The following is a 27,711-nucleotide window of genomic DNA, read 5'->3' as shown; positions in this document are numbered from 1 at the left end:
ATGATTTCGTGTCCAGATGCAGCGGCCTCCATCAGAGGAGTGAACTCTGACCCCGGCTCCCTGCCAGACAGGGGAAAACGGTTTAGAACCATCTGGGTGAGACCCATTCTGGTTCTGGTTCTGAACACCGACCTGACGTTGGCGTCCGCATTGTTGTCCAGCAGGAACTTGACCATCTGCTGGTGGCCGGTGCTGGTGCAGTGAAGCAGAGCCGTCCAGCCTCTGGCGTCCTTCAGCTCCAGCTCCGCCCCCTGCTGCAGGAAGAGACGACAAACCGTCAGACACTGGACCAGAACTGCACCGGTACAATCAGAACCACCGTCAGACACTGGACCGATTCTTTAGAGGTAATCAGAACCACCATAAAGACGCTTTACTAAAGCCTCCAACTGCTTCAAGATGCAGAAAAAGGAAAGAAAGAAAAGAAATGGGTAGAGGAAGATGACGTAAAAAGAAACAAAGGGGAAAGGAACAAAAAAAGGGTGGAGAGAAAAATGAAAAAAATGGTAAAGAGGAAGGGAAAAAGAGAAAAGAAAAATTAAAGATGTAAGAAATGGAGAAAAAAAAGAAAAAAGGTGAAAAGGAAATTAACATTAAAAAAAGTTAATTAATGTGCGTTGTCCCTAACAAATAAATTAACCTGAATATAATCAGGATTAATTGTCGTCTTTAGCGAGCGGATGCTGTACCTGCAGCAGGAAGTAGGCTATGCTTTCGTTCCCGCAGCTAGCTGCTAGCATCAGCGGCGTGAGGCCATTCGGCGTGGCGGCGTTCACGTTCACTCCGGCCTCCAGCAGCAGGTTGGCGATGTTGTCATGGCCGATGTAGGCGGCGTACATGAGCGGCGTCCATCCGCCCAGGTTCTTCCTGTCCAGGTCCGCCTCCCGCCTGGGAACAGACACTGAACTCAGCGACGAGTCACAGGGACGAAAATATCTCTGAGTTTAGTAGATTTTTACGGTCACGATTCGATTTTTGTCGTATTCTTAGTTACTCTTGTTATATTAGGACTCTGTTCTCCTGTTATTGCGATTGTATTGTATTACTACAACTATTCTGTTAGAATTACAACTTTGGTGCCATACTTTATCCTATTTTAATACTTTTTTCTCGTATTATTTCAACAGTTCTTTTATCATTACAACTTTGTTCTCGTATCGTTGTGACTTTATCATATTATCACAACTTTGTTCTCGATTTTTTTGATTAAAACTTTTTTTTTCTTCATTCAGTAGGTAGAGAATCTAGAAATTTTACTGAAGTCACAGTAGCAATACGTCATAATAAAATTACTCGAGTAAAAGTAAAAAGTACAGCGTAGTAAAAATACTCTTAAAAGTAAATTTTTTTCAAAGTTACACAAGTGAATTACTACCCAACTCTGGTTGCCTCTTCTGATAATTTCAGTAATTTCTGTCTTGTAGACAGATAGTTTTAAGGGACTGGTTGGTGCAGAGCTCACTTTTTGACGCACTCCGCCACCACGTCGTACTGGCCGATGGAGCAGGCGGTGTGCAGGTCCAGCGGGACGTCCAGCTCCTCTGGGCGCAGCAGGGAGTCTCCCAGCCAGAGGGAGAGGCTGGCCCCCAGCTGCTCCGACTCGCTGGCCTCGTCGCTTAACTCAGACATTTCCCCTCCTGAAACCAAACAAACCGGCTTGAAACGACAGAACCCTGGACTCAGAACCGGTCCGGTGCCATAAATCGAATATTATTAGCGAGCCTAGCTTAGCGGACAAAACCGTTATCTCTGCCCGGTAAAGCTTCGTAACCTTTCTACAGGCTGGAGACGTCGGAATCAGGCGTTTAACGGCGTCTAAAGGTCAAAGGTTAAAACTTACAGCAAACTAGAAGATTCTTTAAGCAACACAGCAAACTTTTCCAAATTTAAAAAACTTTTCTCTTTGCCACACTCAATTGTGCTCGTGTAGAAACACAAACCGCCCCTTCCGGTTCTTTTCTTCTTCGTGGATTGTACCCACAGCTTTGAGTGTGCATTACCGCCACCTTCTGAATTAGCGTGTGAAATCGATTAAAAAGGTCAGATCTTAGAATAAATTGAAAACGACGCCCCATTTAATGTGGAAGAAATTTAAATGAAGTAATTAAACTTAATTAAATCACTTTTGTAATGTAAATGACTTATTGTTTTTCTCTCTGATGTCTTATATATCCTGGCTGTGGCGCCTCCCCAGAAAATGTACACATGTGCATATGGGTGGGTAGACAGGACAGTAACACATTTTATGGTGGTAAAAAAGACAAATAAAACAAAACTTATATAAATAAGTATAAGTTTGTTTATATATATATATATATATATATATATATATATATAATTCTTCTCTTGTGATGTCTTTGAGTGTCCGAAAAAGAACTAAAGAAATTGGACGTATTATTATTGTTATATATACTATACTTATACTGGTAATTCAACTTTTCGACATTTTGTCAAACAAAAAAAAAATCTACTAAATGTTATATCTTGCATCTTATTTCTGTATTTCAACCTGAAATATTGAACCCTGAAGTAAAAATAATATAATCTGGAATACTTTTTTACACCTCTGCATATCTAATCCTTTTTTCTGCATTTTTATTTAATTGATATTTTAAAAAGCTTCCATTAAAAAAAAAACATTTTATTTCCCAAAAATGATGTTTTTGACATTACCAACTACAAGACAATATAGTTGCAATAACAGGAAAACAGTCGCAATTAGATGTAAACAATATTTCATAAACAGAGCAGCTATTATAAGCAAACAGAGTTGGGATAACGTATAAACAATCGGGATAATAGGAGAACAAAGTGGTAATAATGCAGTAATACAAAAATAATGTACGAAAAATACAACAGAATTAAAGAAAATTTTGAAACTGTGAAGAAAAGCTGACTTTATTTAAAAATGATGTAGACAGACCAATGAAAGCCTTTTGGATTTAGATCATTTCCACACCACATCTCCTCTTTTGAGTATTTTGAGCTTATTTCAGTTCATGGAGAAACTCCATCTTTCTTTCAGCCCAGAAACATCAGAAGAAATTGAAGTGAAATTCCTCCTGGGACGGAACGAAGCTGAAGGCCGGCGTCTCTTCCTGAGTCGCGGCGCCGTGTGGTTCGGTCCGCCGCTGCTGCTGGGCCTGCCAGGCTCCTGGACCGGCTCTTGCCTCAGCTCTGCGGTGGAAAACGGACTTCTTCGGGGAATCCGACACCACTTTGACCTGAGCCGATGCGGTTTCTGTCGGGACCAGAGGAACGTGTGGATCAAAATGGCTTCAGAAACAAACAGCGTTCACTGAAGCGGTTCACTCACCGCTCTGAATAAGCTGGAACTGCTTGTTCTTCTCCTCCTCCATCTTCTTCCTGTAATCCCCAGTCAAGGCTCTCATCAGCTGCCGCTTCTTGACCAGAGGAGCTTTGGAGCTGCGCAGCGTCTTCAGGGCGCGGGAGGCCTCCTCCTCTACGGGAAGAAAACATCTCGAAACTCAATACGACTAATGATGTGGTGATGCAAACCTAAAGCACTAAACATTAGTTCTGCTAATGCTAAAGCGCTACACAAACATATAGACAAAGCGCTAATGCTAAAGCGCTACACAAACATATTGACAAAGCGCTAATGCTAAAGCGCTACACAAACATATTGACAAAGCGCTAATGCTAAAGCGCTACACAAACATATTGACAAAGCACTAATGCTAAAGCGCTACACAAACATGCTATTTAGCACTGCAATATACTTTCTTTTCTTCTTCTGTGGTCGGTGTAGAACTCAGCACTCTATCGCCCCCTATGAGCCAAACTGAGTTAGAATAGCAGGAAACGGGATTTAATCCGTCTTCCCCAGTTTAAACTGGTTTCTTTGTGAATATTTTTGTTCACTTTGCTGCTTCCTCTGGTGCCAGTTGGTGGTTTATTATTATTTTGCAGTCATTCCGTTTCTCCAGGGACATTTTTTGTCTCATTTCGGTTGTTTTGCAGCTTTTTATTTGGGGCAACATGTTTCCTGTTTTTGTCACTTCTCATCTCTCTTTAAGCTCATGTCTTCATCACACCTGCAGTCGTTTTGCTTCTGTTCTTGTTTAAAATATAACATCTCTTTGCTGTTTTCCCTGACTTTGCCACTAAAGGAAAGAGTTGGAGTAAATTAATTTGCATCTAGAACAGATGAAAACCTTTCTGGGATGAAAACGTGACGGGACTCTGCAGGATGTACAGGTGGAATAAAGACACTAACTCTGTTTTGGCGTTCCCTTCTGGGACTTCATTCCCAGCTGCAGCTGCTCGATGCACCAGTTCAGCTCCCGGTTCAGCTGCTCTTCTGGGCTCTGAAACAAAGCCACAGTTAGACGTGAAGAGAAGAGGATCATTCCTCACAGTCCCTGTTAAACGTTTTGGTCAGAAATGTCTCAGGTTTTTCAGAACACTGCACTAATAGTCAAGCATGGTGGAGGTAGCGGTATGCTGAGGGTTTGTTTTACTGATGTTCAGGCGATCTTGCACCAGAATTTTATTAACAGTAGAGCTGCAACTAATAATTATTTTACGAGACGATTATTATAATTAAGATTTTAAAAATTCTCACATTCTGGAGATTTTTCATTCAAACATTTTTATACAATATTAGAAATGCATTAAATATAAAATAAATATGCAAATAAATATAAATAATAAAATCAATGTTTCATTGCCTAAAACACAATAAGAGCGTTCCTTTACTGAACACCTGATTATCTGTAGCAAATGAAGCATCTGCAGCTAAACGTTTGTCTCGTTAGGGATCAGTGCAGGACAGATCTGGTGATTATTATTTAGATTAATAACTGAAGATCTGAAGGGATTTTTTCACTTTATCTGAACCAGGTGAGGCTAAAACTTACAATTTAAAAGTAAATATATTTACAGACAATGTTTATTTGCCCATTTTACATGCAAAATATTTATATTTCTTGTACAGTTTTGGCTTCTTCATTTCTTCTGAATGTGTTTTTTAGGCAAATGGGTTTTTTTCAGTTCGTAAACTCCAATTAACAAATGATTACTAAAGTAGTTAACGTTAATTTTAATAATTGATAATTAATAATTTCAGCCTTGGTTAAATCTCCGCTAACTGCGAGTTCAGGGCTGAACGACGTGGCTGAAAAACTTAGCATGATATAAGCGTTTTTCATCAGTGGATGGCAAAAATCACTGATTATTATTTTGCTTTAAATATCTGAAATCTTGCCAAACTTTCCTGTTTTATCCAGTTTTCCCTTCATTGTGTTTTTTTTTATTTTTTAGCAGACATGAGGCAAAGAGGGGAAACTTGAAACTGCTCCAGTTACTCAGCAGCTTGTTGCTAGGCAACCAAAGAGTGAGTTAGTTGATTCCACCAACCTGGAATATTCTGAGTATTCAATATTACATCAGTTGTTTTATCTATCGATATTAATCTACAATATGTATCGCGATACGTATTGCTATTGATGTTTTGTCCTGCTCTTTGTGTTACTATCAGCATATATTTGGTCTTGTACCAATACTTCTAATCTCATGGGGGTGTATGTAAACTTCTGACCAGCTCTTCCTCTTTCTGATTCTCTTCTGTAGGTTTCTGCTGAGTATCGGAGTCGGACGGCTTCTTCCCAGATTTCTTCTTCTTCTTCTTTGTTTTGGTCTGATCTGACATTTCACACGCAGTGGCGCCCCCCTGTGGTGGGGAAGGCCCTTCCTGTTGGTTGCCTAGCAACGAGGCGGGATTTGCAGCCTCTGCCGTGTCCATGTCTTCTGCAGGAGGGATTTGAAAGTTGAAAGCAAAAGCGGAGCTCTGCCCTGTGAAGGACAGCGACGCAGCTGGCGGCGTTTCCTCCTGCGGCGGCGGGGCGATGTCGCTGTCCGTGACGAAGTTAAATCTGAAGGAGTTATTGCTGGAGGTCCAGAGCGACCCACTGCTCTCAGTTTCAGCCGCCGTGGAGATCTTCGAGTCTCGAATATCTGTCGAAGGAAAATGTTGGACGATACGGCTGAAAAACGTATCACAATTTAGGCGTTTCATATCAGTATCTATAATTATTTATCAGTTTTTTGTTTTAAATACCTAAAATATTTCCAAACTGATGGGGTAACATTTCCTCTTTTATCCAGTTTTCACTCCTCACCGTTGTTTTTTATTTGTAAGCATTTATGAGGTGAAACCTGAAACTGCTGCTGCGCCAGTTATCCAGCAGGTTGTTGCTAGGTAACCAAAGAATGAGCGCGTTAGTTAATGCCACCAACCTAGCTTAGCTAGCCGTGAGTGTTTGCGCATCTAAATTCTGTCTTCTGCCTACATCTCCCAGAATGCTGTGCAGTTCTGGCTCAGAGTTCAGTGACATGTTGAATATCAGACATATTTACTCATATTGATCATATACCTATTGCAATATATATTGTTACTGATTTATAGTCCTGGCTTTTGACATTTCCCACAGTTTGCTTCTTTACACTCATAATTTTAAATATATTTTATTGGGATTTTATTCCTTGGCTCCAGAGCTTTGTTTGCAAATGATGGAGAACAAACATCGTAAAAACCATGTTTAGCTTTTTATAAATCACAAATGAAAACACATGTAACATACATAATAAGGTGCAGGGGCGCAGCTACATATTATAGTTTACATGTGCGTGAGGGGAAGTGGATGCAAAGGCATCATCGGCGCGCCGCCCCCTCCAGACGGGGTTTTGACGCCCCCTCTGGTGCAGCGCCCCTATGCGCTGCATACCCACTTTTTGCGCCAGCATGCCTAGGTGGGCCCCATGTGGGGGAAAGGAGGGCTGATATATGGGTCGCATATGGGTTTGTCCGCGGGTTCCACGATGGCCCCACATGGGCTTGCCCATGTAGGGCCACAGCCCACATGGGCCCTAAATGGACAAACCCATGTGGGCCACCACCATATAGGGCCCATGTGGGCTGTCGTGGAACGGACAAACCCACATGGGACCCATATGGCCTGCCCTCCTTTTCCCCACATGGGGCCCACCTAGGCATGCTGGCAGGGTGATAAGGTACTCTGGTCAGATGAAAAGAAAACTGAACATTTTGGCTTCATGTGGAAAAGAGCAAGTAAATAACACTGAATACACAATTCTCACTACGAAACGAGCTTAAAACTGGGATGGTTTAGATCAAAGCAGAATGGCCTAGTCAAAGCCCACACCTGAATCAAAGAGTTAAAAACTGATATCTATTGATGCTCCCCATCACGTCTGATAGAAATGCAGCAACTAAGTGCTTCTTTTATTCGTAAAACTAAAAACAAAAATGCATCATTATCTTTTCACTTTTATTACACAATTATGCGGTGATTTAAGTTTAAGAAAAATCCCAAAATAATAAATGGAAAAAGTTTGAGGTTATAACGTGACAGAAAGTGAAATAAATTAACACGTGTGGATATAAATAAATCAAGCAGAATGATGCGTACCTAAGAACAGCAGCGTTTCCTCGGTCATGCTCTCCTCCAAACGTCGCTGGTTTTCAGCTTAAAATTCTCCTTCTGCTTTTATTTCACTCAAAGCCGACGAGTTTCAAACACCAGCGGCGAAATACGTGTTTATTAAAACCTCTAATGCAGCTATTTATTCTGATTAACCCATCAAAATGTTCAAAAATGTTACATACAAACTTACTGCGAGTGTCACTCTGTATTATGTCCGTCTTTCACTCTTTCCCCAAAGTCAAGTAGTTCCGTTTCCAGTTTTCACGCGATCTTATTTTAATCTGTGTTTTTTAGTTAAAATAACACACAACGTTCTTTAACTGTTATTTTTGTACCAACGGAGTAAAATCATATATAGAAAAGAAAAATAATCCCTCAGTAACTGTTTTTGTGACATTTCACATGCTCGTCCTGTTCCGATCAAAGACATAGCGTCATTAAGATTAATCTAAACAAATGTCCATCATTATGTTTCTTTTTTTTTCTTTTTTTTTTAATGAAAACACGCGGAAGGAGTCGTCTCCGTGCGGATAAGGGAGTGACAGTGAGGGGATTTGAAAAAGTGGCGGGCTGCTCTCCATCCATTTCCCTCCTGTTTCAACAACCACAAAGGATTCAGAGGAACATCTGTCCTGATTTTAGAGTTAACATTCCGTCTCCTGTTGATCTTTACAACCACTTTCACAAAAACCAGTCTGACTGAACACAAACACTGCTTTTTAACTTTTCCTGTTAAGAAACGTATAAGGTTTCAGTAATAAAAATGTAATATTGCTTGTAAGAAAGCTATTTATCGTTTTTTTGTTTGTTTTATGCAATAAAACAGTGTAGCCCCCGAAAGAAAACGTAAACCTGTGAGTGAAGTACGAACAACAGATAGCAGTGGAAATTGTTTTATTTGCTCGAATTGATCAAAAATCCCTCTTCGGATGCTTGAAAGACTCCATTCATACCCTCCGTGTTTCATGCGAGTAGACGGGGATCCTCATTGGCTCCTTTATTGGTCACGTTTGGTCATCTGGGCAGTTTAGACCAATCGCGTTGAACAAAGGGCGGGGCTTAGACTTCGGCTCCGGTTAGCTTATAAAACCCGCGTCTCGCCACCCCCACCAGCATTGAAGACAGTCGACGTGAGAGGAAGAACTTCAACTGCGACGTGAAAACAAACCAGAACGGTAAGTCCTTTAAATTACATTTCTTTTTATTCTTTTCACTTTTTAATATCAACATTAATCGATTGTGTGATGTAAGTTACCTTTAATGCGGCTTCCAGCCAGTTGATAAACGTTGAAACCGTTAACAATAAACCAACGCGCGCCATGATCAGTTAACTCTATTGTGGTGCCAGTAAAATCCTTTTAAATCACGCTACTTGGTGTAATACTCTATAAATATGAATTTGTCATTTTCAAAGATACATTTTTATTCTGAAGTGTTTTTGGTGTTAGCGGTGTTTTATATATATATATATATATCTTACTAGCTTCTTTGGTAGCAAGCTGGCGCCATTTTATAACCGTCTTTGCCAGCTTCTAAATTGGACTGTAGGCGAGCAAAGAAACGTGTGTGTCCTCTGTAGCTTAATGGTGGCTCCACTGAGGAGGCTTTAACTCTGCTTTCGCATAATGTGGTCTTTTAAACAGTAGGCGCCATTTTTTTCCCGCTTTTTGTAGACATTTCTACTTCAGTAGCTTTTGTTTATATTCTAGAGCTCCTTCCCCCCCTCAATGTATGCGACCAGATGTTATCACCTCCCCTCTGAGGTCAACCGTATTGTGTCGTTTATGTCGCCTATCTTGAGTTGTATTCGGACGAATTGTAAATAAGGATAATTAAAGTAAAGTTTTATCAACAATTGTCTTCTTCTCTTCCACATTTCCGACCTGTAGTTTGTAAGAAATGGCTCGTACCAAGCAGACCGCTCGTAAATCCACCGGAGGAAAAGCTCCCAGAAAGCAGCTGGCGACCAAAGCAGCCAGGAAGAGTGCGCCCTCTACCGGCGGCGTCAAGAAACCGCACAGATACAGGTACACCGCTTTGTCCCGCACCGGAGTACAGATAAATACTGTTGGCTGTAATCTACGGCGGCGCGTTAGGGTCATTGGAGATGGACGGAAGGAGTCCATTTCTGACTAAAAGTCTCGGAAATGTAAGAGTTTGAGAAGTTGAAAATTTGCTGGAAAAAGACATGAATTGAAACATCAAATTTTTCTAGAGAGAATTTTAATTTTGAGATTAATCTTAAGATTTTTATAGGAAATTTACATTTATGCGTTTAAGTTCATATAGGAAATTTCCTAGAAAATACAATCAAAACTGAAAATCTTTGACTTTCTGAATTATACCTTTGTAATTATGCATATATCTGTGATGCACCAATCAGATTATTTGATTCCCTTTTTTAAATAAAGTGTAGAACCCACACATGAAAGTAACCTGTTGGTGTTTGAATTTATCTCAAATTGTATAAAAACTTTCATTGTGTTTTTGCTGTCAATCAGATGTTTGATAAATTTGAAATTAATTTGAACGCTGCATCCACCATTACTGTAAGTTCAGGTTTGGTTATTAAAACCACTAAGCTTAAAGGATGAAACAAACTTCTTAATTTGTGTATGTTTATTTTATTGATGCTGTTTTTCAGGTTAAATCAAAATGTTTTGGGATTAAAAATATGTCTAATGACCATAAAATGATTTTGCTGAACAGCTTCATGAGCTACTAATCCATTTCTTGCAATATAAAATCAATTTACATTTTTTTTAACAATCATTGTTGTTCATCCTGCACTGTTCACTTTATTGTATTGACGTAGAAGATTTTACTTCCCATTTCACAAAAATAATACTTTTAGGGTAAAATTGATCATTATTTACTGGCACACTGTTCACTGTGTGTAGTCGGGTTTCTTCATGTCCAAACTATAAATATTGCCTGTGATTTGAAGGTTTCATTCAGTGTGTGTGTGTGTGTGTGTGTGTGTGTGTGTGTTTTTCCAGGCCCGGTACCGTTGCTTTGCGTGAGATCCGTCGGTACCAGAAGTCCACTGAGCTTCTCATCAGGAAGCTGCCGTTCCAGCGCCTCGTCAGGGAAATCGCTCAGGACTTCAAGACCGACCTGCGTTTCCAGAGCGCCGCTATCGGAGCGCTGCAGGTCGGATATTTTATTTTTACCTCGTAAATAAATTGGGGTTTGTTTGTTGCTAATCGGCCTGTTTCCCTTCGCAGGAGGCCAGCGAGGCCTACCTGGTCGGCCTGTTTGAGGACACCAACCTGTGCGCCATCCACGCCAAGAGAGTCACCATCATGCCCAAAGACATCCAGCTGGCCCGGCGAATCAGAGGCGAGCGCGCGTAGACGAGCCAGTCGAACCTTTTTACTGGGCGGGGGGGCGACGTTTTGTAAATTTCAATTTAACAGCATGTGTGGTTTTTATTTGTAGTTTGAGGCGTGTTTTTGTACTCCACCGACTTCTGTACAACACTTAATGTTTGCTAACGTGTTAGTCTGAACCTTTGCTATCCTGTCTGCATGTCATGGGATTTTCTTGTGCTGTAAATAAACTTTCTGCTACCTCACTGCGATCGCATTTTTATTCCCAGTCCATTTCTAGCTGAAGTTTATCAGATTTATCTTGGATGCTGAAATACGTAAATTTCACAACGAAGATGGTTCTGCTAACAGTTGACTGACATTTCATGAGAATTAGAGGTTAACAGAACTGGAGGGACAAGAAAATAAAAATGTTTTTGTTGGAAAGGGATTTTAATCACCATGGATGAAAAACGTTAGAAAGATTTTGCAAATTCTTTTGAACTCAATTGAAGAAATTTTATTCAGTCAAAAGAACTGGATTTCCTTCAAAATGTTTGCTATATTTAACCAAGTTTATTAAATTAAGTGCTAATTTTTGGTGTAGCAAAGTGAGTTTTGGTGAAAGTTTTGGATATAAAAAGATACTTTGACATTTTCCTCTGTGCTTCTTGATAATCAGATTTCCTCCCAGACTCCACTGGAAACTAACTTTACTCCAAAACATGAAGGTGTTAAACGGGCCGGTCCAAATGGATAAAGTGATAAATATGTAACATTAGTAAATAATAAAGGTGATAGACTATAAATAATCCAGGTTGGTTTAATCAACTCACTCGCTCTGCGGTTGCTTAGCAACAACCTGCTGGCAACTGGCAGCAGTTTCAAGTTTCCCCACTTTCCCTCAAAACTGCTAAAAAAAACAACTTGAAGTGAAAACTGGGTTAAACAGTTACGGTCACACAAACAGTCTGAAAATATTTCAGATATCTAAAGTAAAAACTAATCAATAATTGGCTATATTGACTGATATGAAACTTTTACATCGTTTTTCAGTCATATCGTCCAACCTTAATCTGAATGCTGAAGCAAAGAGGCTGCATTTCTAACAAACAATGATTTTAATTCAAGTTAATAAAAGACATCCCAACATTCATCGGACAGTAAAGGGACGGATCCATTAAACGTTAAATCAATCCACATAATTTTAACAAATAATATATTTGTTATTTATTTATAGTGATAAACCATCACTCCTCCTCGTCCTCCTCCAGGCCAGGTAAATGTTCGTACAGGTGCTTCTCCAGCTGAGTGTCGATGTCCGTGTCCGACCTCATGATGCACCACAGCAGGAAGGCAGTGAAGGCCAGGCTGATGGGCACCACCTTCCACCAGGGCCGCTCGTGCTGGCTGCCCAGGGACCGGTCCACCCTCCAGGTCCGGTGGCTGGCCTTGCTGGTGGAGAACTTGATGGGTTCGCTGCTGACCGCTTCGTCGTCTGACGACGGTTTGGACCTGGCCGGCGCCGCAGAGGTCAGCGATAGCGACCTCAAACTGTCCAGGGGGAGAAGGCATCTCGTTAGCATAATGCTAATGCTACTAGTTAGCACCAGTTGGTTTAACACATTAAAACTGTCTCTGTCCCTTTAAGAACTCCTACTCTTTCTGAAGCTTCATCAGGTGTTTGCTAATTGCTGCTGGCTAGTCTGAAGGAGCTGAGTGTGGGAGGGGCTGCACCTCTGAGGCGGAGCTAGGTCCACCCAGGCGTTTTCCATAGCTGAATGGTTACCATGGAGATTAAAGGATTTCTCAAACATGCATTAAAGAATCAAAGGAACAATCCAGGTTTGTTTACAACACGAGTTTTGTTTTAAAAAGCAAAACCAAGATTCAATTATAGTGTTTATTTCCTTTGTTTTTAATTAAAGGATGCTATGTTCTGGTCCAGGCCTGACAGTTACTGACGGAGTGTAAGCTGCAAAGTATCAGTAACACCTCAAAGGAATGTTTCCAGGCATAATGATGGAAAATTGAGTGGAAGAAAGAACTGTGGTAGAAATTTTATGTCATCCAAGTATCTGGATTATAATGTTCTGGGCAGGAAGGAACTCCAGTAGCAGTCAGTCTGGTAATGGATTTGAAAAAGCCTCTGACTGAAGACTGTTGCTTTCTGAGGGTTTCACGGTTATTATGACATGCTAGCAGCTAATCTTCCGAGCAGGAGAGACGATATTCTATAGAAACACGTTTGCTTTTGCTGATAAACTTTAAACATCTGTCTGGCTGTATGGTTATAAAGACGTGCAAAGTGAGGTTGGTGTTGGGCAACAGGTGGCTTTAAATTCATCCATGAAGACACCTTTTCAACTCCGCTGGGATTTGAGGTCAAAGTTCAGGTATTATTTGAGCTTTTGAGATGCTAACCAGCTGCTCTTGTTGCAGTGCTTATGCATCAGACATACAATTTAAGGGATAATAATCAAGCTTGACTGCTAAGAAACAGTGCAATAAGAAATAAAGCAGAGGAAACGTATTTCTTTACCTTTTCTCATAAATGAAACGTGAATCATTAATGACGATTTGATTCATTCAAAGAGAGACTGATCCGAATATTAAAGTCGATTAAAACAAGAATTTGCTCGAACTCTGGTAACAAAACCCATTATTTTGTTCAATATATACTTGATATTTTCCTTCAGGTTAAACCTCAGTAGTGTGAGGGTCATTGAAGTGGCGCTGAGCCCCGGTCACAGATTTCCACTCACCCTACGGAAGCCGACGCGTTTTTAATTCGTATTCCTCTACCAAGGATCCTAGAGGTGAAACCAGTGAGAGCTCGTCCTGCTGATGGAGACATGTTGGACTAATGGACATCTCCACACAACCAGCTTCTCCGGCAACCCCCGTCAGGTCATGTAACACTGCATTGTGCAACGCTGAAACGCTTCCGGGTCAGCACTGTGACTCCTGCTTCGAACCGTTCCGGAACTTTCCGTCTTTTCTATTTTCTGTCTTTCTGTTTTGGCTTTGGATACTTTGTCGTGATTTTTTTGTAGATTTTTTGAGGTGTATTGACTTAATTATGTTTTTTTCCCCTTCAATTATGCAACAAAATTATGATATATAACAACCTTTAGATGAAAGAGATGTGCAATAGTAGTAATAACAACAACAACAATAATAATAATAATAATAATCATAATAATAATAATGTGTGTGTTTTTGTTGTCTAAATAACAACAAATTAATCTAATGCTGAAGAACTTTAAATGACCAAGCTTATCTGGAACCAATCAAAATATTTTAAGATTTGTGTCACTCTGATTCAAAGAGAAAATCTCACTCCTTTTTATTTTTCTTCTTTCATTACACCACTAAATTGTTATTTATGGAGTATATAGTTTTGCAAACTGTGCTTAGAGAAAAACTTGTCAAAACTGGTTAACTTGACAGCACCTAAATGCAACAACTAGTTACCTGAAACAATGTATGGCTATTTTTTTCTTTTTCTTTCTTTCTTTTTTTTTCTTTAACTTTTTAACACTTGATCACTCATTAATAATTATTTAATTATCAAGCTATATGAAAGCACCAAGACAAATCCGGGTCTTTTATTTCAGGATAGTTCTTTTCAAACATAAATAAGTAAGTAAGTAAGCAAGTAACCAAGTAAATAAATAACTAAATAAATAAATAATCTTGTTAGTTGTAAAGAATTGTACATTTAAATTTATAAAATGGTTTGTTAAAAACCCTTCATACGTTTTCGTTTAACGGGTTGAAGTCCTTAACCAATCAGAATGCACGTAGAGACGTTGTCCAATCACGTTCAAGCTCCTCTGGTTCGCTTCCTGGATTCGAAGTGCACGTTTTCTACTCGCCACTCTGATTCTCTTCCAGAAACAACGAGGTAAATTCAACATTAACATGTTAAAATGTAGTTTTTACTTTTACTGTTTCATAAATTTCATCTCGCTGAGATTTTAATCCATGTTCGGTTTCGTAACATTTTGGTTTGCATGAATCAGCTGATGGCAAAAGACAAGTCTTTGAAAAAAAATCCCCCCAAAAGAAAGAAATCCAGTTTTAATGAGGGAGAAGAAGCCATGGAAACTAAAACCAAAAAGAAGAGAAAACACGTGGAAGTAGAGGTGGGTAGAAACCTTTACACTCTCTGACTTTTATGTGTTTTATTGGAGTTTTATAAGTACTTTATTTATCCCAAAGGAAAATGAAATGTTCATAACTCATATCGCATATCTCCAGTAGCAGTCAATGTTGCAACGATTCAGCAGAAGCCTCTGATTAAAAATTGTGACAATCTCAGCTCAGTACATTAGCATGACACAAATTACATGTTCTGGACGGTTTCAACATGATGAAATGTGCAAAGGGACATGGACACTTTGGCAGACAATAGTTTTTATCCATATAAACTCTTATATTTGTTGACTTTTGTTCAGGAAACTCCAGTTCAGATTCCATGTGTTACAAATCCAGATGAGGAAATAAGCAAAAAGGACAAAAAACTCAAGAAGAAGAAAAAGGAGGCAACAAGAGAAGCTGATTTGGATCGAACTGAGGTGAGGAACTAAAACCATCAAACAATTCTGGTGTGTTTAGCTCAGTGGTGGCTACCGCTAACTGAAAAGTTAGCCTTGCTAACCTTGGTCCTTATCCATTAGTCATAAACATTAGTTTACTCATAAACATTAGTTTAGTCATAAACATTAGTTTTGCTAACGCTAAAGCGCTACACCAATACAAAATTTATGATGCTAATGCGCTAATTTCTACTATGTTGACACCCACCATGTGCCAATGGCACAACATGTGTTTGTTTAAATTTCACTTGCTCAACAAAGTTTCTTGTGAGGAGAGGAAATTAACTGTGACGTATGCAGACTTCAGAATAAGAGCATGAATATAAATGTCTAACCAAAACTTAAGCGCAGATTTCAAATTTCATTAAACTGAAAGTTTACAAAACAACCAAGTAAATTAGTGCTTTAGACTTTATGTGGGAAAAAATCATTTAGGGGAAGCAAAGTGTGCCAAACATTGTCAAAGTTACGTAAAGAACCAAACATGGAAAAGCAGCACGCAGCTTCTACGCACCACAAATCTGGAACAGACATCCAGAAAACTGCAAAACTGCTGAAACACAGAGTTCCTTTAAATCAAGACTAAAAGTTTTTAGTTGTTTTGGAACCATAAAAAATCAAACCTTGACCAACATATTTGATTTGTGTTGATAGTTTTGATTCTGGTGCTCATCAAAATGTAATGTTTGTCCTGTTTGTTAAAATCGCTAAAGGAAAGATTAGCGCATTAGCTTACATGTGCCCAGCACAGGTTTTACTTTCAGCACATTGAGATGCCATCAACTGTTTGATTTTTTTATGAAGATTTGCTCTGGAAACTTTGAGTTTTATTTAAAAATAAAGAAATAATTCTCAGTTTTTACATCAGTTAAAGTCCTTGCTTCCTCTTTGTCCCTTAAAGAGCCTTTACGTCACAAGTCAACGTAAAGGCCTCTGTGGTTTCCGTCAGGAGGCTGTTAGAGCTGGACTTAGTGGAGGGACTCGATGTGTCGCATGTGTTATGCTGACATGTCGGTGCAACTGGAGCATAAATGTGTTTTTCCGAAGCGAACCGTTGCAGCTTGGCGCTGCGGCTTTTCTCCTGGAGGAACAGCCTCAGCTTCTTCCGAAACGTTTCGCCCAGGAAGCCGTAGATTAGCGGGTTGAGGCAGCTGTTGGAGAAGGCTGCGAGCCGGACGGCGTGGCCCGTCAGCGGGTAAAGCTCCCACAGCGTGACGGCGCCCGCCGTGTCGGTGCCACTCAGGAGGTGAACGCTGATGAAGACGTTCACTGGCAGCCAGCAGATGAAGAAGACCAGCACGGTGGCGGCGATCATGCGCAGCGCTCGCTGCCGGCGGGGCCGGTGCTGCGGGTTGCCCCGCTGCCTCTGGCTGCGCCGCAGCACCTGCGCGATCCTCCAGTAGCACACGGCCAGGATGCAGAGCGGCAGCAGGAAGCCCACCGTCACCTCCAGCCACTGCACCTGGCTGACATTGGCGAAGCAGAAGTTGAGCTCGCCGGAGTGCTGCACCTGGGCGACGGCGAACGGCAGCAAGGTGAGCAGCACCGCGAACGCCCAGATGAGGCAGCAGCTACAGCAGGCATGTGCGGCGCCGGCGGCGATTCGGGTCAGCGCCACGAAGCGGTCGAAGCTCATCCAGGTGAGGAAGAAGACGCTGCTGTACAGGTTGACCTGCTGGAAGAGGTTCATGAAGGTGCAGAGGCCGGCGTTGTCATAGTAACCCTTCTTCAGGTTGAACACCTCGATCAGGGAATCGGCCACCAGGATCAGGTCGGCCGCCGCCAGGTTGGCGAAGTACCGGTCCGGCGCCGACAGCCGGCCCCGGTGGGCCAGGTTGACCACCAGGATCAGGAAGTTCCCCACCAGGCCGACAGGAAACAGAATCAGGGTGTAAAACCCAGACAGGAAGAGGTTGATGAGGTAATGCTCGATGTTCTCCGAGGCCCGCTGGGTCAGGTTCGGCGGCACCGTGAGGTTCTCCCCATCTCTGGGATCCGTGAACATGTTTATGTCCATATCAGGCTTCATAGCCTTCCTGCGACCTTCATTTCCTGTTGAGCTCTGAAGATGGAGTCGGCTGCTGGACAGAACAGGAGGAATTTTTAAAGATTCATACATCACATTTAGATCTGAACAATAATCAGTAACGATATAAATCACGATAGACACCTGATCAAAATCAATATATGGTTCCCACAAGACTGAACTGGAAGTGATCTACGCCATCTTGGTAGGCAACGGCAGCACAAATCATAAATGAAGCTAGGCGTCGAGACCAACAAAAAGGAAATACGTTGACCAATGTGAGAGAGAAAAATACATGAACAAAATGGCTGCTGTCGGGATCGACCCGTATCAGACGGAGAAGGAAAACATGTCAGACGATGTGAACAAGCTGCCTCCGACCTCATGCTACGATAACGTTAGCTACCTAGTGAACAGGAAGAGTGCGAACAACATGGAGGAGCTTCAACTGAAATCCATACAATCAATGTTGAAATGGATTTGTAAAAGACGTCTGAACTCTTCACGTGAATATCAAGGTACTGGTGACTAGCAGAGTAAGAACATGCAGTAAGAAACACGTAGGCTAAAGCTACATTAGCTAAGCTAGTTTAGCTAGTTCTGCTGTAAGTACTACAGTAAATAGCTGATATTTATCTTAGCATTACAAAGGTGGGAATATTACTCAAAATTTAGTGATAGCTTTAATGCGCGAGAGCTAGTTCAAATCTTGTGGCTTGTTTATTGTTGTCATAGCAACTGTCATGTCAGTTACTTACAAACACCTACCAAGGTCGCTGTCGCTACAAAGTTAACATCACATGATCATCGTAGATGATACGATTGATAGATTATTCAGTATTTAGAATATTGACTGAACTCTGACCCAGAACCGCAAAGCATGCTGGGAGATGTAGGCAGAGGAAAGACTTTAGCTGACCAAACTCTCATTGCTAGCAAAGCTGGATTGGTGGAAGCAACCGACTCACTCGCTCTTTGGTTGCCTAGCAACAACCTGCTGGGTAACAAGCAGTTTCATGTTCCACCAAACTTTGGTTGCCTAGCAACAGTCTGTTAAGTAACTTGCGCAGCAGCAGTTTCAAGTTTTCCCTCTTTGCCTGAAAACTGCTAAAAAATAAAAAACAACAGCAAAGATAGAAAACTGGATAAAACAGTTTGGTTGTATTTCAGATACTTAAAACAAAAAACTAATCAATAATTATCAATATCGACTGATATGAAACGCTTGCATTGTGATACTTTTTTCAGCAATATCGTCCAGCCCTGATATTAGATATTTGTTTAATTATAGATTTTCCTTTTTCTTAAGTTTGGGTAACATTAGCAGCTCTAAGCCAGTTTTATTTGGTGAGACTGGAGTAAAAAGTGTCTGTTTGGATTGTAAAGGCTGCAGATCCTTTAGATCACAGCAGATTCATGTTCTAGAATGGCCTAGTCAAAGTTCTGGTCTAAACCCTGTGTAGATCATTGGACAATTAATCATTTTGTCAGAAGGACGGGAACTTTTATCTGCAGCTGCAGAGAAACAAAGAATTAAAATGGACGCCACTCTGCTTTTCTTTCTGCTTCAAAATGAAGAAAAAAACAGAAAAACCTGAATCTGATGGTCCAGAACTTCACAGGTCGGATCAGAACTCAGGATTACCGGACCAGATTACCTAATCCCAGTTTCCTCCCAGGTTCTCACACCTCAATCTAATTGGAAGCTAATTTACTGAGTTATTCTGTTAGATTCTATTTTTTTTGGCTCAATCTCGCCTCACAAAGCAAATACCGATAAAGAACCGGGTCAGGCCTACCTTTGGGTCGGTTCTGGACGTGACGGTGAACCCAGAGAAGTGACTGCAGGTGATCCCAGGCGACATGAAGCTAAAGCGTTTTGGTATTTACTAGCAACACCACGGCAGGCGGCGCCGGCCAGATCCATCAGAACTTCCCGCTGGTGTCGGGTCCAGTTGGGGCTTCTGACCTCTCCTCTGGTGAAACTTCCTTTAGACGGTGAAGGAGATGTAAATACGGGCTGCGTGTTTACAGGCAACAAGGTGGAGGACGCCTCAGGATAATTTCATCTCATCTTTTAGTCTGCAGAGAAACTTACAGACGTTTCTTCCAGTTTCAAGTTACATCAAGTCTGAAATTCATCAAATTTTACATTTATGTTGGGATTTGGAGACGTCATGTAAAACCCAGTTAGCCATAAACGCTAGGTACACTGAGCAGAAATACAATATATTATTACCTTCCCAAAAATTAGATTAATGATGAATAAAAAAGCTTTTTTTTATCTAAAGTGAGAATATAAAGTTAGAATCACAAAGACTAAGAATCCATTCACCACAATACAAACAATACTTTATGCTTGCATGCTTGATTATCTAGGAGCCATATTTTTAAATTAGTAGAAAATCATTTAAAAGATTTTCTGTTTTTCTCCCGCAGACGATGAACTGATGTTGACAAGTTTATGAAATTGAATTTAAACTGAAAGTGAGAAAACATTTTTCTTACTTAAACTAAATAGAAACGGTAATTATTGGAGAAAACCAAACCAACTGGACCTAAATATGTTTATAACACTAACAGATAATACCCTTTGTTTCTGTGTTTTATAAATATTTTTATTAGCCTTTCCATTTGTTGTGAAATAAACGTTTTAATCCAGCAGCAGTTTACGTCAGCTGATTACGTTTGGGAGAAAACGCCTGTCGGTTGGCGGTTCAACAACAATAAATACATTTTTAATGGTATTTTCTCTTCACCCAGTCAGTGTTCACATAATCATAATACTTTTAACTTTTTGAATGATGCATCTAAAATCAACCAAAGTAAAAAAAAACCTAAAGATTTAACTAATAATAACTTTTAATGAAAACTGGAAAACACATTTTAAGAACTAAAACTAACTGAATTAGACAAAATAAAACTGAACTCTAGTGGAAGAGTTAAACTATGATAACCCAGGACGTTGGAGCGTAAATGAGACCCAGTTCTGGTTCCAGCTTGTGTAACGGGTCGGCTCTGTTCCTGGAACTGGCCCGGCTTCTGGAAACAAACCGGTTTCAGGACAGAGCTGAACTCACGCTGACCAAATGTTTCCAAGCTGCACAGATTGTTCCTGCCGTTTCTCTAAATGGGCCTTTTGTGTTCAGTTTTTAAGAACCACAAGGTTCTGAAAGGACGGTTCTGTTGTCGGGCTTCGAGACCCGGCCAGGAGTCTTTCTTTCAAAATCACGTCTGTCAGAGAAACCGGTCAACTTAACCGAGTCTGGTTTCCCACCAGCTTTAACCCGCTCCGGTCCGTTTGCCCAGACGGTCCGGTTCATTTTGGTGAGGTGTGAATGCTAAGCTAACTCTGGACCTCCAGACCTCAGTCTGGGTTCGGTTGAAGTGAACTCTGGTTCGGTTCAAATGCATATATGAACGCCAAGTGGACCTAATGAAGATCTGTTTACATAAAAAATAATCACAGCAACAAATTCTGCAAATGTTCATCATTTATTTATTTGAATAAACTTTTAAATGGCAGAAAACATCTTTGGTTTCAGATTTTTCAATCTTTCATGAAATGAAAATAAAAATGGACGCTTAGAAAGTGAAAGGAAACGTCCACAGAGTTTTAATCTGTCGGATGCCAGTTCTGATTCTGCTTGGATCAGTTTGTAGATTCAAGGTAGCAGCTTTCCCACCACTTACAGCCTTTACAGCCCCTCCCCCACATGTTGCTGCCAGAGAAAACAGCCCAACTAAAGTTACTAACAGCTAAAGTTAGCTTGTTTAAAAATAGGAACCTGAGGTCTGTTCTTTCTGAACCAAAGACGTTTCATCTCAGGCTGCGTTCACACAGCGGGAAAATGTCACCAAAAATCAGTTTGTTTTGTTTGTTTGTTTGTTTGTTTTTTACTTCCATATATTTAAATTTGATCCCTTTGTCTCTTTCTTATGTTGAAGTGGATTTTAAATCTTCACTCCAAAAACAAAGTATCGTTGGTCTAGTTTCTAGTGCAAATATTTCAGTACAGATGGAAGAACAGAAAACTAAACTATGAATGTTTGTTGGGGTAGAAATGTACAGTAAAGTCTGTCATGACCTTGTTGAGGCCCAAATGGAAGCATAAAAACATGGAAAACATGAAGTTTGCATCATAGTTCCCTTTAAAATCGGCGGCGGCCATGATTACTTCTGTAAACAGAGCGCCGTTGTGACGTCAGCGTTCTTCTTCTGCGCTTGCAGTTTGCAGAAACAGATTTAAAAAGATGGCAGCCTATGACTCCATGTCCTGCAGCGTGTCTGTGATCTCGATGTGCGGCGCTATGATGTTCCTGTTGGGTTGAGCGCGGCCGGGCCGCCGGCAGCAGTCCCGCAGCTGCCGCAGCGCCCCCTGCAGGCTCTCCCGGCTCGGCCGGTGCAGCAGCAGCACCAGCACCATGCTGCCACTGCTGCCGGAGAACAGGACGCACTCCGCTACGGTCAGAAAGGCCCGGTCCAGGCGCCTCTCCTGGCCGTTCTGGACAAGCCCGGCCGCCCGTAGCAGCACCGCGCAGTGGAACAGCTGGCAGAGGAAGACCAGCACCGTGACGGTCAGAAAGACCGGACCTTCCTCCGAGCCCGACAGGAAGCGGCCTTTCGATCGCCACTGCCGGACGCAGCCGCTGACCAGAAGTCCAACCTGCAGGGTGTAGGGAACCAGGACCACCAGAGAAAGCTTCGCCGCTGCGTACGCGATCCCGGCCGGGGCCGGATCCATGATGCAGTCCTGCCCCGGCGGCAGGCCCCGAAGCCCTGCCAGCAGCAGGCTCACCGCCACCGAGGACAGCAGCACCAGCGCCGCGCAGACCGTCGGCTTCCGCAGCGGCGCGTTGGACGGCGGGTCCAGGGTGAGGACGAACGCCATCAGCACCAAGACCAGAACGCCGCAGAGAGACGTGGCGTTGACGCCGAAGGAGAGCGCGGCGCAGCCCAGCAGTGAGTTCGGCATGTATTTGGGTCGGTGCGCCACGATGTGGAGCGACAGGAGCAGCAGCAGCAGCTGGAGGCCGCAGAAGACCCAGAGGAGGCAGTCGAGCCAGGCCAGCCGCCGCTGGGCCCGGAAGGTCTGGACGAAGCTGAAGACGACGAAGAAACCGGCGCAGAAACCCAGCAGGGCCACGGCGCTGTAGACCTGGTTGGTTCTGGAGGTCAGGCCGTCGGCGGCCGTGATGTCATGGACGTCATGGACGTAGGTGTTGGTGGTCCCTGAGCTGGAGGTGAGGGCGGCGGTGGAGCTGAAGGTGGGGATGAAGGTGGTGTTAAAGGTGGGGCTGGTCGGGTAGGAGTCGGTGGTCGGGTCAGACTGGAAGCAAACAAAATCAGAAGGTAGCGCTGAAATGATTAATCGCGATTATTCATCATGATTGCAAAGTGTTTCCTGATTTTCTCAGTTGACTGTGTGGTGTCTTCTTGACTTTGTGTTTTTATGATGAAGCTTTGAACTGAAACCTGCTATACTGACATAATCAATCAGGTTTGTTTGTATTTATTTTATTTGTATAGCACAAGGCAGTTCAAAGTGCTTTACATCATAAAAACACAAAATTAAAAAAGTCATAAAAACAGTCGACAACTAAGAAACCAGTAACAAATATAATATTTAGACGAGTTCCATCATCAAAATCATCAAAACACGTCAGAAATGTTGGTCAGTGTTTCATTTATTATTGTTCAAAGGCAGCTCTAAGCAGGTGGGCTTTTAGTCTGGATTTAAAGGAAATCAGTGTTTCAGCTGCTTTGCAGTTTTATGGAAGTTTGTTCCAGATTTGTGGATTAATTAACTGGTGTGTACAGACTCTAAAAGAGGACATTTTTCTTTTTGTTTGATTGCATAAAGGAGGGTTTGGTGGTTAATCAAAAAACCTACAAATTTCTGATATCCAATTAATAGACAAAAAAAATCTATTACTAAAATAATCGGATTTGTTGTGGTAAAATGATTGAAATAATCAACTAATTTAGTAATCGATTAATTGCTTTTAATGTTTCTCTTTTTGTTTTGTTTTTTTGCTTAAAAAAGTTTAAGTAGTTAACTGAAAATCTGAAGAATGTCCCAATTTCTTATATTTGATTAATCAGTAATATATTAATCAGCAGAATAATTAACAGAATAGTCAGTTATTCTTACAATCAATTAATAATCAGAATAATCAATATAACAACCGATATTTTGACAATTAATTGTACGAATAACTTATAGGATAATCGATCAGTCCGACTTGTCAGTTAATCATCAAGATAATCGATTAATCATCAGAATAACTGATTTCTGAAGTAATCGCTAGCTGTGGCTGTTGGTGTTAGCATGAACTTCCACAGCTTGACAGGAGCTTCCTCCTCCGGTGCGAAGCAGAAAAACCCAAACATCACCGTTCCCTGAGAGCCGTTCCCCACAGGACGCCTCTCTCTCTCTCTCTTCCTGAATCGGGTGAAAACTAAACGGACTCTGATTAGGAACCGGTTTCCACTCACCATGTTTTCGCTCCTCGTCTTCTCGCCTGCTAGAAAACGGCGTTTAGCTCTGCAGATGATGCTGGTGGCATGGCCCCGTCTGTGGGCAGTTCCCCCGCTAGCATACTTTCAGAATGACTTCGGCACCATGTGACCTAAACTTCCCCTCCCTTTGGTTTGCCATCATCACAGCTGAGGGCTGTAAAATCAGAAACACACTGCCTGCCCCATCCAGACACAAGAGCAGGCTTTGCCTTCAGAGAGTTTCTGCAGAGACTCAGGAAACCCGGTCCACAAGTGACAAAAAGTTGAGGGTATTTTTAGCCGACCAAGCGTTTCTGTGCGTTGCCAGATGTTGAGAAACAAGCAATCAGCTCTGTGAACAGAAGCTCAGCTGCTTGTAAACATCATGCATTTACACATTTAATGTAAAAAAGGAGGATATAACAGAAGTTAAATAGCCAAATATCGACTATTTATCCACTAATCAGGAGAGATCAGACTGGTTTAAAGCAGCAGTATTCTGTAAAATCTATTTTTTATCCTCCCATCGTGTTTTAATGTTTTTCTCTCATCAAAAACAAACCTGGAGTTTTGCTTTTATTTTTTCATGTAGGTTTGAGAAATCCTTTCATTTCCATGGCAACCATTCAGTTGTTAAAACGCCTGGGTGGACCTAGCCCCGCCCCCGAGGCGCAGCTCCTCCCCCACTCAGATCCTTCAGACTAGCTAGCAGCAATTAGCAACCAGCTGCTGAGCTCATTATAGGAGCTGCTGCTCAGAGCGACGCTGGTAAAAACGTTAAAGGGTTAATAGAGGAGCCATGTTGGGATGACTTTCTGGAGGCGGAGCTTCAGGAAGAGCAGGGGCTTTTAAAGAGACAGAGGCCCAATTTCAAGGCATTAAATCAGGAAGTGGCATTTCTTTTAAGTCATGTTTGATATATGTTTAATTTTTATAACAACTGAAGTTAACATAGTTACTTGATTATAATGTAAAATGTCACTATTTAGCTGCAAAGTACATTACACTGCCCCTTTAATGATTACAACAGTGTAAAAATAAACAACTTACTTTAGGATTTTTTTGTGTTTTTATATGTGTTCCACTGTTGTCTGGAAAACCCTAAATAACATTTTAGTTCTCAGGTTTTTGGTTAAATTTTTTCTGTAAGTCAAACAGAAGCCTCCAGGTTTTGTTACGGCCCTCAGATGGCTTTCAGATCTTTGACATTTTATTTTTTATCTTGAAGATTACAATGGCATGTAGCCGTGCGTCTTTCTGGATGCGTTCATTCATGTCTGTTTTCACGTTTATCACGCAGCCCAGATTAGTTTGATGGTTGCAGTTCAATTTATTGTGAGGAGCTGAGAGATAATCTTTATTTTTGTTTTGTTCAGAAAGAAGGTTAAGCTCAAATCAGCAACTTCATGTTCAAAAACAAGCCCAAAAAACAACTCATTAAATTTCTAAGCGACTTTGGGAGGAAGCAAAGCCAAAGTGGTTGGTGAAAGCAGACCTGACACGCTGCTGTGGAGCAGCGGCAGGAAACGGCCCTCTGAGCTGCAGCGCAGCAGGAAGTGATTCAGACTGAGAACGGGTTTGTTGGCCTTCTGCTTTGGAGCTCAAAATGTCACCATTTATTTTTGCTTCCAACTTTCAGAAACAGAGAAAAAATATGAATTTTCTGTTTTCAGAGCCTGTCCTGCTGTTTAGAGCTCATGTGATTTAAAATACTTTTTCTTTCAACCTTGTGTGCAGTCAGTATCTTACTAGGAAAATATTTTAAAGGATATTTTCAATGTAAAAAAGCACAAGTATGGATATATTTGATTAAATACAAATGTTTTATGCACTTTATATTACATTTAAATTACTTTTAATTCTTAAAAGATGAATTTGATGAATTTTGACATTTTTTTTTACAAAATTCATTACAAATTTAATGAATTATAATTTTACTGAAAGCCCCTATTTGTTTCAGAAACTTCATCACTAAGTTAAATACACCATATATATTAATTACAAACAGATGGATGTTTTAATGACTATTTCTGCTATGATTGTGATTTTACACTTACAGGTAATAAAAACATGACATTTAAAAATATAAAATCATATTAAATCAATTAAAAACCCAATTAAATCAGAAATGTGGGATTAATAAAAAGTATGTTTAATACCTGCTTCAAATTCAAAGATTCTTTATTCATCCCAACGGGAAATGAAATAAATGTTATTTTCAAAAGGTGCTTTTACAAACGATGAATGGGCAAACACGATCACTTCTTCATGGAAATCGGCCATAACTGATCGATGGCCGATGAATCAGATCAACACCAGTCTGAGTCTGAATGGTTTAAAAAAGAAACGAGTGAAATCAAATTAACGTTTCTGACCTCCATGGCAGCTTCCTGAGGAAGACGGGGACTCCGAAGGACCTTTGACCCCTGAAGAGAAACGGGTCCTGGAAAGGAAGCTGAAGAAGATCCGGAAAAAGGAGGAGAAGAAGAAGCTGAAGGAATCCGGACGGGCCGACCCAAAACCCGCAGAACCCGGACAGAGCGCATCCAAGCTGGCCTTGGACTACCTCACATGGTAACGAGGAGCTGAAATAAACCGGGCTGTGATTGGTCAGATGATATTCCAGGTTAGAATCTACTAACTCACGCCCTCTCTGGTTGCCTAGCAACCTGCTGGGTAAGAAGCAGTTTCAAGTTCCCCCAAATTTCAGTTACCTAGCAACGACCTGCTGAGTGACTAGAGCAGAGACAGTTTCAAGTTTCCCCTCTTTGCTTCATAACTGCTAGAAAATTAAAAACAAAATGGAGAGAAACTGGATAAAACTGGAAAAGTTACGCAAAGAGTTTGGCTGTATTTCAGATATTTAAAACGAAAAACGAATCAATAATTATTGATATCAACTGATATAAAACAACGTTCTGACACCAGAACGAAGCTTTTGAGATTTTATTCTTTTTTCTTTTTCTCTTTCAGTCGAAGCAAAAAGAAAACCTGGAGATGTTTGTTCTGATAGATGCTCGTTCTGTACAGACATCAGATCTGTTTGTCCTGTAAACGTATTTTTTAAAAAGATGTTTCTATTTTATTCCACTTATTTGCTGTGAAGTTAAGTTATACAAGTCAGCCAAATTAAAATGCAGTTTATACAAATTAAAGTAAAAGAGCAGATTGACCAGATCGTGTCAGCCGATGCTTCTGGACCAGAGAATGAGATCTGGTGTTTTTGTTTGTGACCCTGCAGCTGGGCCGAGAGCCGTTCGGCCTGGAAGTTTCAGAAGATCCGGCAGACCTGGTTACTGCAGCACATGTACGACTCCGAGAAGGTAAATAAAGATAAAAAGAACCTCATCTGCAGTCTGGACCAGCACAGGCGTCAACTTCCTGTTTGCTTCAGGAAATGAGCTCATTTCTACAACTTCCCCTGGAAACTTCTAAATATTTTACAAGTTAAATTTATTTTTTACAGGGGCGCCATTATTCGAAAGCAACTATTTTGATCTTTCTTTTGATGTTTTAATGTTTATTCCTTCATCAAAAACAAACCTGGAGTGTTGTCAGTACATATCGGTTATCGCCTATAACTGTCTCAATTTCAGTTGATACATTAAGAGATTCAAAGTGGTTTCAAAGGGATTGTCAAGTTTACTTTGTAAAAGTGCAAAGAATAATATTAATTGTTTGATTGTCAAGTTACCATAGTAACAGTCAGAGGTTTAGTCCTTTCCTTGTATTTAAACTCAGCTTGTTTACTAATACAAGTCAGCAAATAAAAAAAACGCAATCTGGAAGTTCACAACAG

The 27,711-nt window shown here is 41.0% G+C and overlaps 7 protein-coding genes across 8 annotated transcripts in view; 2 read left to right on the top strand and 5 right to left on the bottom strand.

Moving 5' to 3' along the window:
- The window catches only part of anks3 (ankyrin repeat and sterile alpha motif domain containing 3), a 6,913-nt gene extending 4,961 nt beyond the window's left edge, over positions 1-1,952 (bottom strand). Inside the window, exons 1-5 of the mRNA XM_016663277.1 lie at positions 1,841-1,952; positions 1,463-1,637; positions 690-888; positions 133-254; positions 1-60 (exon numbers count right to left, since the gene is read on the bottom strand). Of these exons, the coding sequence (XP_016518763.1) occupies positions 1-60; positions 133-254; positions 690-888; positions 1,463-1,629 (548 nt within the window). The 5' untranslated portion in view covers positions 1,630-1,637; positions 1,841-1,952. The remainder of the gene's footprint in view (positions 61-132; positions 255-689; positions 889-1,462; positions 1,638-1,840) is intronic.
- A 921-nt stretch (positions 1,953-2,873) lies between these two features.
- cunh8orf33 (chromosome unknown C8orf33 homolog) lies at positions 2,874-7,715 on the bottom strand. The gene is made up of 5 exons (XM_007576645.2): positions 7,455-7,715; positions 5,564-5,979; positions 4,241-4,331; positions 3,317-3,463; positions 2,874-3,241 (listed from the first exon to the last, which is right to left on the bottom strand). Exons 1-5 carry the CDS (start codon positions 7,480-7,482, stop codon positions 3,036-3,038), a joined length of 888 nt encoding a protein of 295 aa, XP_007576707.1. The 5' UTR covers positions 7,483-7,715; the 3' UTR covers positions 2,874-3,035.
- Positions 7,716-8,534: 819 nt separating this feature from the next.
- On the top strand, positions 8,535-11,046 carry h3f3d (H3 histone, family 3D). Its single transcript, XM_007576642.2, has 4 exons — positions 8,535-8,644; positions 9,359-9,496; positions 10,469-10,622; positions 10,697-11,046. The coding sequence occupies exons 2-4, from the start codon at positions 9,369-9,371 to the stop codon at positions 10,823-10,825; spliced, it is 411 nt and encodes a 136-aa protein (XP_007576704.1). The 5' UTR covers positions 8,535-8,644; positions 9,359-9,368; the 3' UTR covers positions 10,826-11,046.
- An 832-nt stretch (positions 11,047-11,878) lies between these two features.
- On the bottom strand, positions 11,879-13,713 carry uqcc4 (ubiquinol-cytochrome c reductase complex assembly factor 4). The gene is made up of 2 exons (XM_007576641.2): positions 13,546-13,713; positions 11,879-12,334 (listed from the first exon to the last, which is right to left on the bottom strand). Exons 1-2 carry the CDS (start codon positions 13,635-13,637, stop codon positions 12,031-12,033), a joined length of 396 nt encoding a protein of 131 aa, XP_007576703.1. The 5' UTR covers positions 13,638-13,713; the 3' UTR covers positions 11,879-12,030.
- Positions 13,714-14,595: 882 nt separating this feature from the next.
- chlsn (cholesin) lies at positions 14,596-27,328 on the top strand. Of its 2 annotated transcripts, XM_016663282.1 has the most exons (5): positions 14,596-14,690; positions 14,809-14,931; positions 15,244-15,363; positions 26,299-26,486; positions 27,154-27,328. In XM_016663282.1, exons 2-5 carry the CDS (start codon positions 14,812-14,814, stop codon positions 27,311-27,313), a joined length of 588 nt encoding a protein of 195 aa, XP_016518768.1. In that variant the 5' UTR covers positions 14,596-14,690; positions 14,809-14,811; the 3' UTR covers positions 27,314-27,328. The 2 variants fall into 2 exon arrangements, with proteins under 2 accessions (XP_016518768.1, XP_016518767.1); XM_016663281.1 differs by lacking the exon at positions 14,596-14,690 and having other exon boundaries at positions 14,697-14,931.
- On the bottom strand, positions 15,371-17,719 carry LOC103155099 (G-protein coupled estrogen receptor 1-like). The gene has a single exon (XM_016663278.1). The coding sequence runs from the start codon at positions 17,501-17,503 to the stop codon at positions 16,280-16,282; it is 1,224 nt and encodes a 407-aa protein (XP_016518764.1). The 5' UTR covers positions 17,504-17,719; the 3' UTR covers positions 15,371-16,279.
- On the bottom strand, positions 20,942-24,411 carry LOC103155101 (uncharacterized). Its single transcript, XM_007576640.2, has 2 exons — positions 23,910-24,411; positions 20,942-22,740 (listed from the first exon to the last, which is right to left on the bottom strand). The coding sequence occupies exons 1-2, from the start codon at positions 23,910-23,912 to the stop codon at positions 21,673-21,675; spliced, it is 1,071 nt and encodes a 356-aa protein (XP_007576702.1). The 5' UTR covers positions 23,913-24,411; the 3' UTR covers positions 20,942-21,672.
- Positions 27,329-27,711: the final 383 nt, after the last annotated feature.

The sequence above is a fragment of the Poecilia formosa genome, unplaced genomic scaffold, assembly GCF_000485575.1.
Source record: "Poecilia formosa unplaced genomic scaffold, Poecilia_formosa-5.1.2 Scaffold412, whole genome shotgun sequence".
NCBI classification, from domain to species: domain Eukaryota; kingdom Metazoa; phylum Chordata; class Actinopteri; order Cyprinodontiformes; family Poeciliidae; genus Poecilia; species Poecilia formosa.
The sequence above is the reverse complement of the archived record's forward strand: the minus strand, read 5'-3'. Positions and strand labels throughout refer to the sequence as shown.

What these genes read in the sequence shown, in the direction of transcription:
- uqcc4 (XM_007576641.2), bottom strand. Translation starts at nt 13,637, where the DNA reads ATGTCTCCATCAGCAGGACGAGCTCTCACTGGTTTCACCTCTAGGATC. An exon ending in AACGCGTCGGCTTCCGTAGG is followed by an intron (nt 12,335 to 13,545) that starts GTGAGTGGAAAT and finishes CCCCCTGGACAG; the next exon opens with TTTGAGGTCGCTATCGCTGA.
- h3f3d (XM_007576642.2), top strand. Translation starts at nt 9,369, where the DNA reads ATGGCTCGTACCAAGCAGACCGCTCGTAAATCCACCGGAGGAAAAGCT. An exon ending in AAGAAACCGCACAGATACAG is followed by an intron (nt 9,497 to 10,468) that starts GTACACCGCTTT and finishes GTGTTTTTCCAG; the next exon opens with GCCCGGTACCGTTGCTTTGC. An exon ending in CCGCTATCGGAGCGCTGCAG is followed by an intron (nt 10,623 to 10,696) that starts GTCGGATATTTT and finishes TTCCCTTCGCAG; the next exon opens with GAGGCCAGCGAGGCCTACCT.
- chlsn (XM_016663281.1), top strand. Translation starts at nt 14,800, where the DNA reads ATGAATCAGCTGATGGCAAAAGACAAGTCTTTGAAAAAAAATCCCCCC. An exon ending in GAAAACACGTGGAAGTAGAG is followed by an intron (nt 14,932 to 15,243) that starts GTGGGTAGAAAC and finishes ACTTTTGTTCAG; the next exon opens with GAAACTCCAGTTCAGATTCC. An exon ending in CTGATTTGGATCGAACTGAG is followed by an intron (nt 15,364 to 26,298) that starts GTGAGGAACTAA and finishes CCTCCATGGCAG; the next exon opens with CTTCCTGAGGAAGACGGGGA.
- cunh8orf33 (XM_007576645.2), bottom strand. Translation starts at nt 7,482, where the DNA reads ATGACCGAGGAAACGCTGCTGTTCTTAG. An exon ending in GGAAACGCTGCTGTTCTTAG is followed by an intron (nt 5,980 to 7,454) that starts GTACGCATCATT and finishes TTCCTTCGACAG; the next exon opens with ATATTCGAGACTCGAAGATC. An exon ending in GAAGGGAACGCCAAAACAGA is followed by an intron (nt 3,464 to 4,240) that starts GTTAGTGTCTTT and finishes TTCTTCCCGTAG; the next exon opens with AGGAGGAGGCCTCCCGCGCC.
- LOC103155099 (XM_016663278.1), bottom strand. Translation starts at nt 17,503, where the DNA reads ATGTATGAATCTTTAAAAATTCCTCCTGTTCTGTCCAGCAGCCGACTC.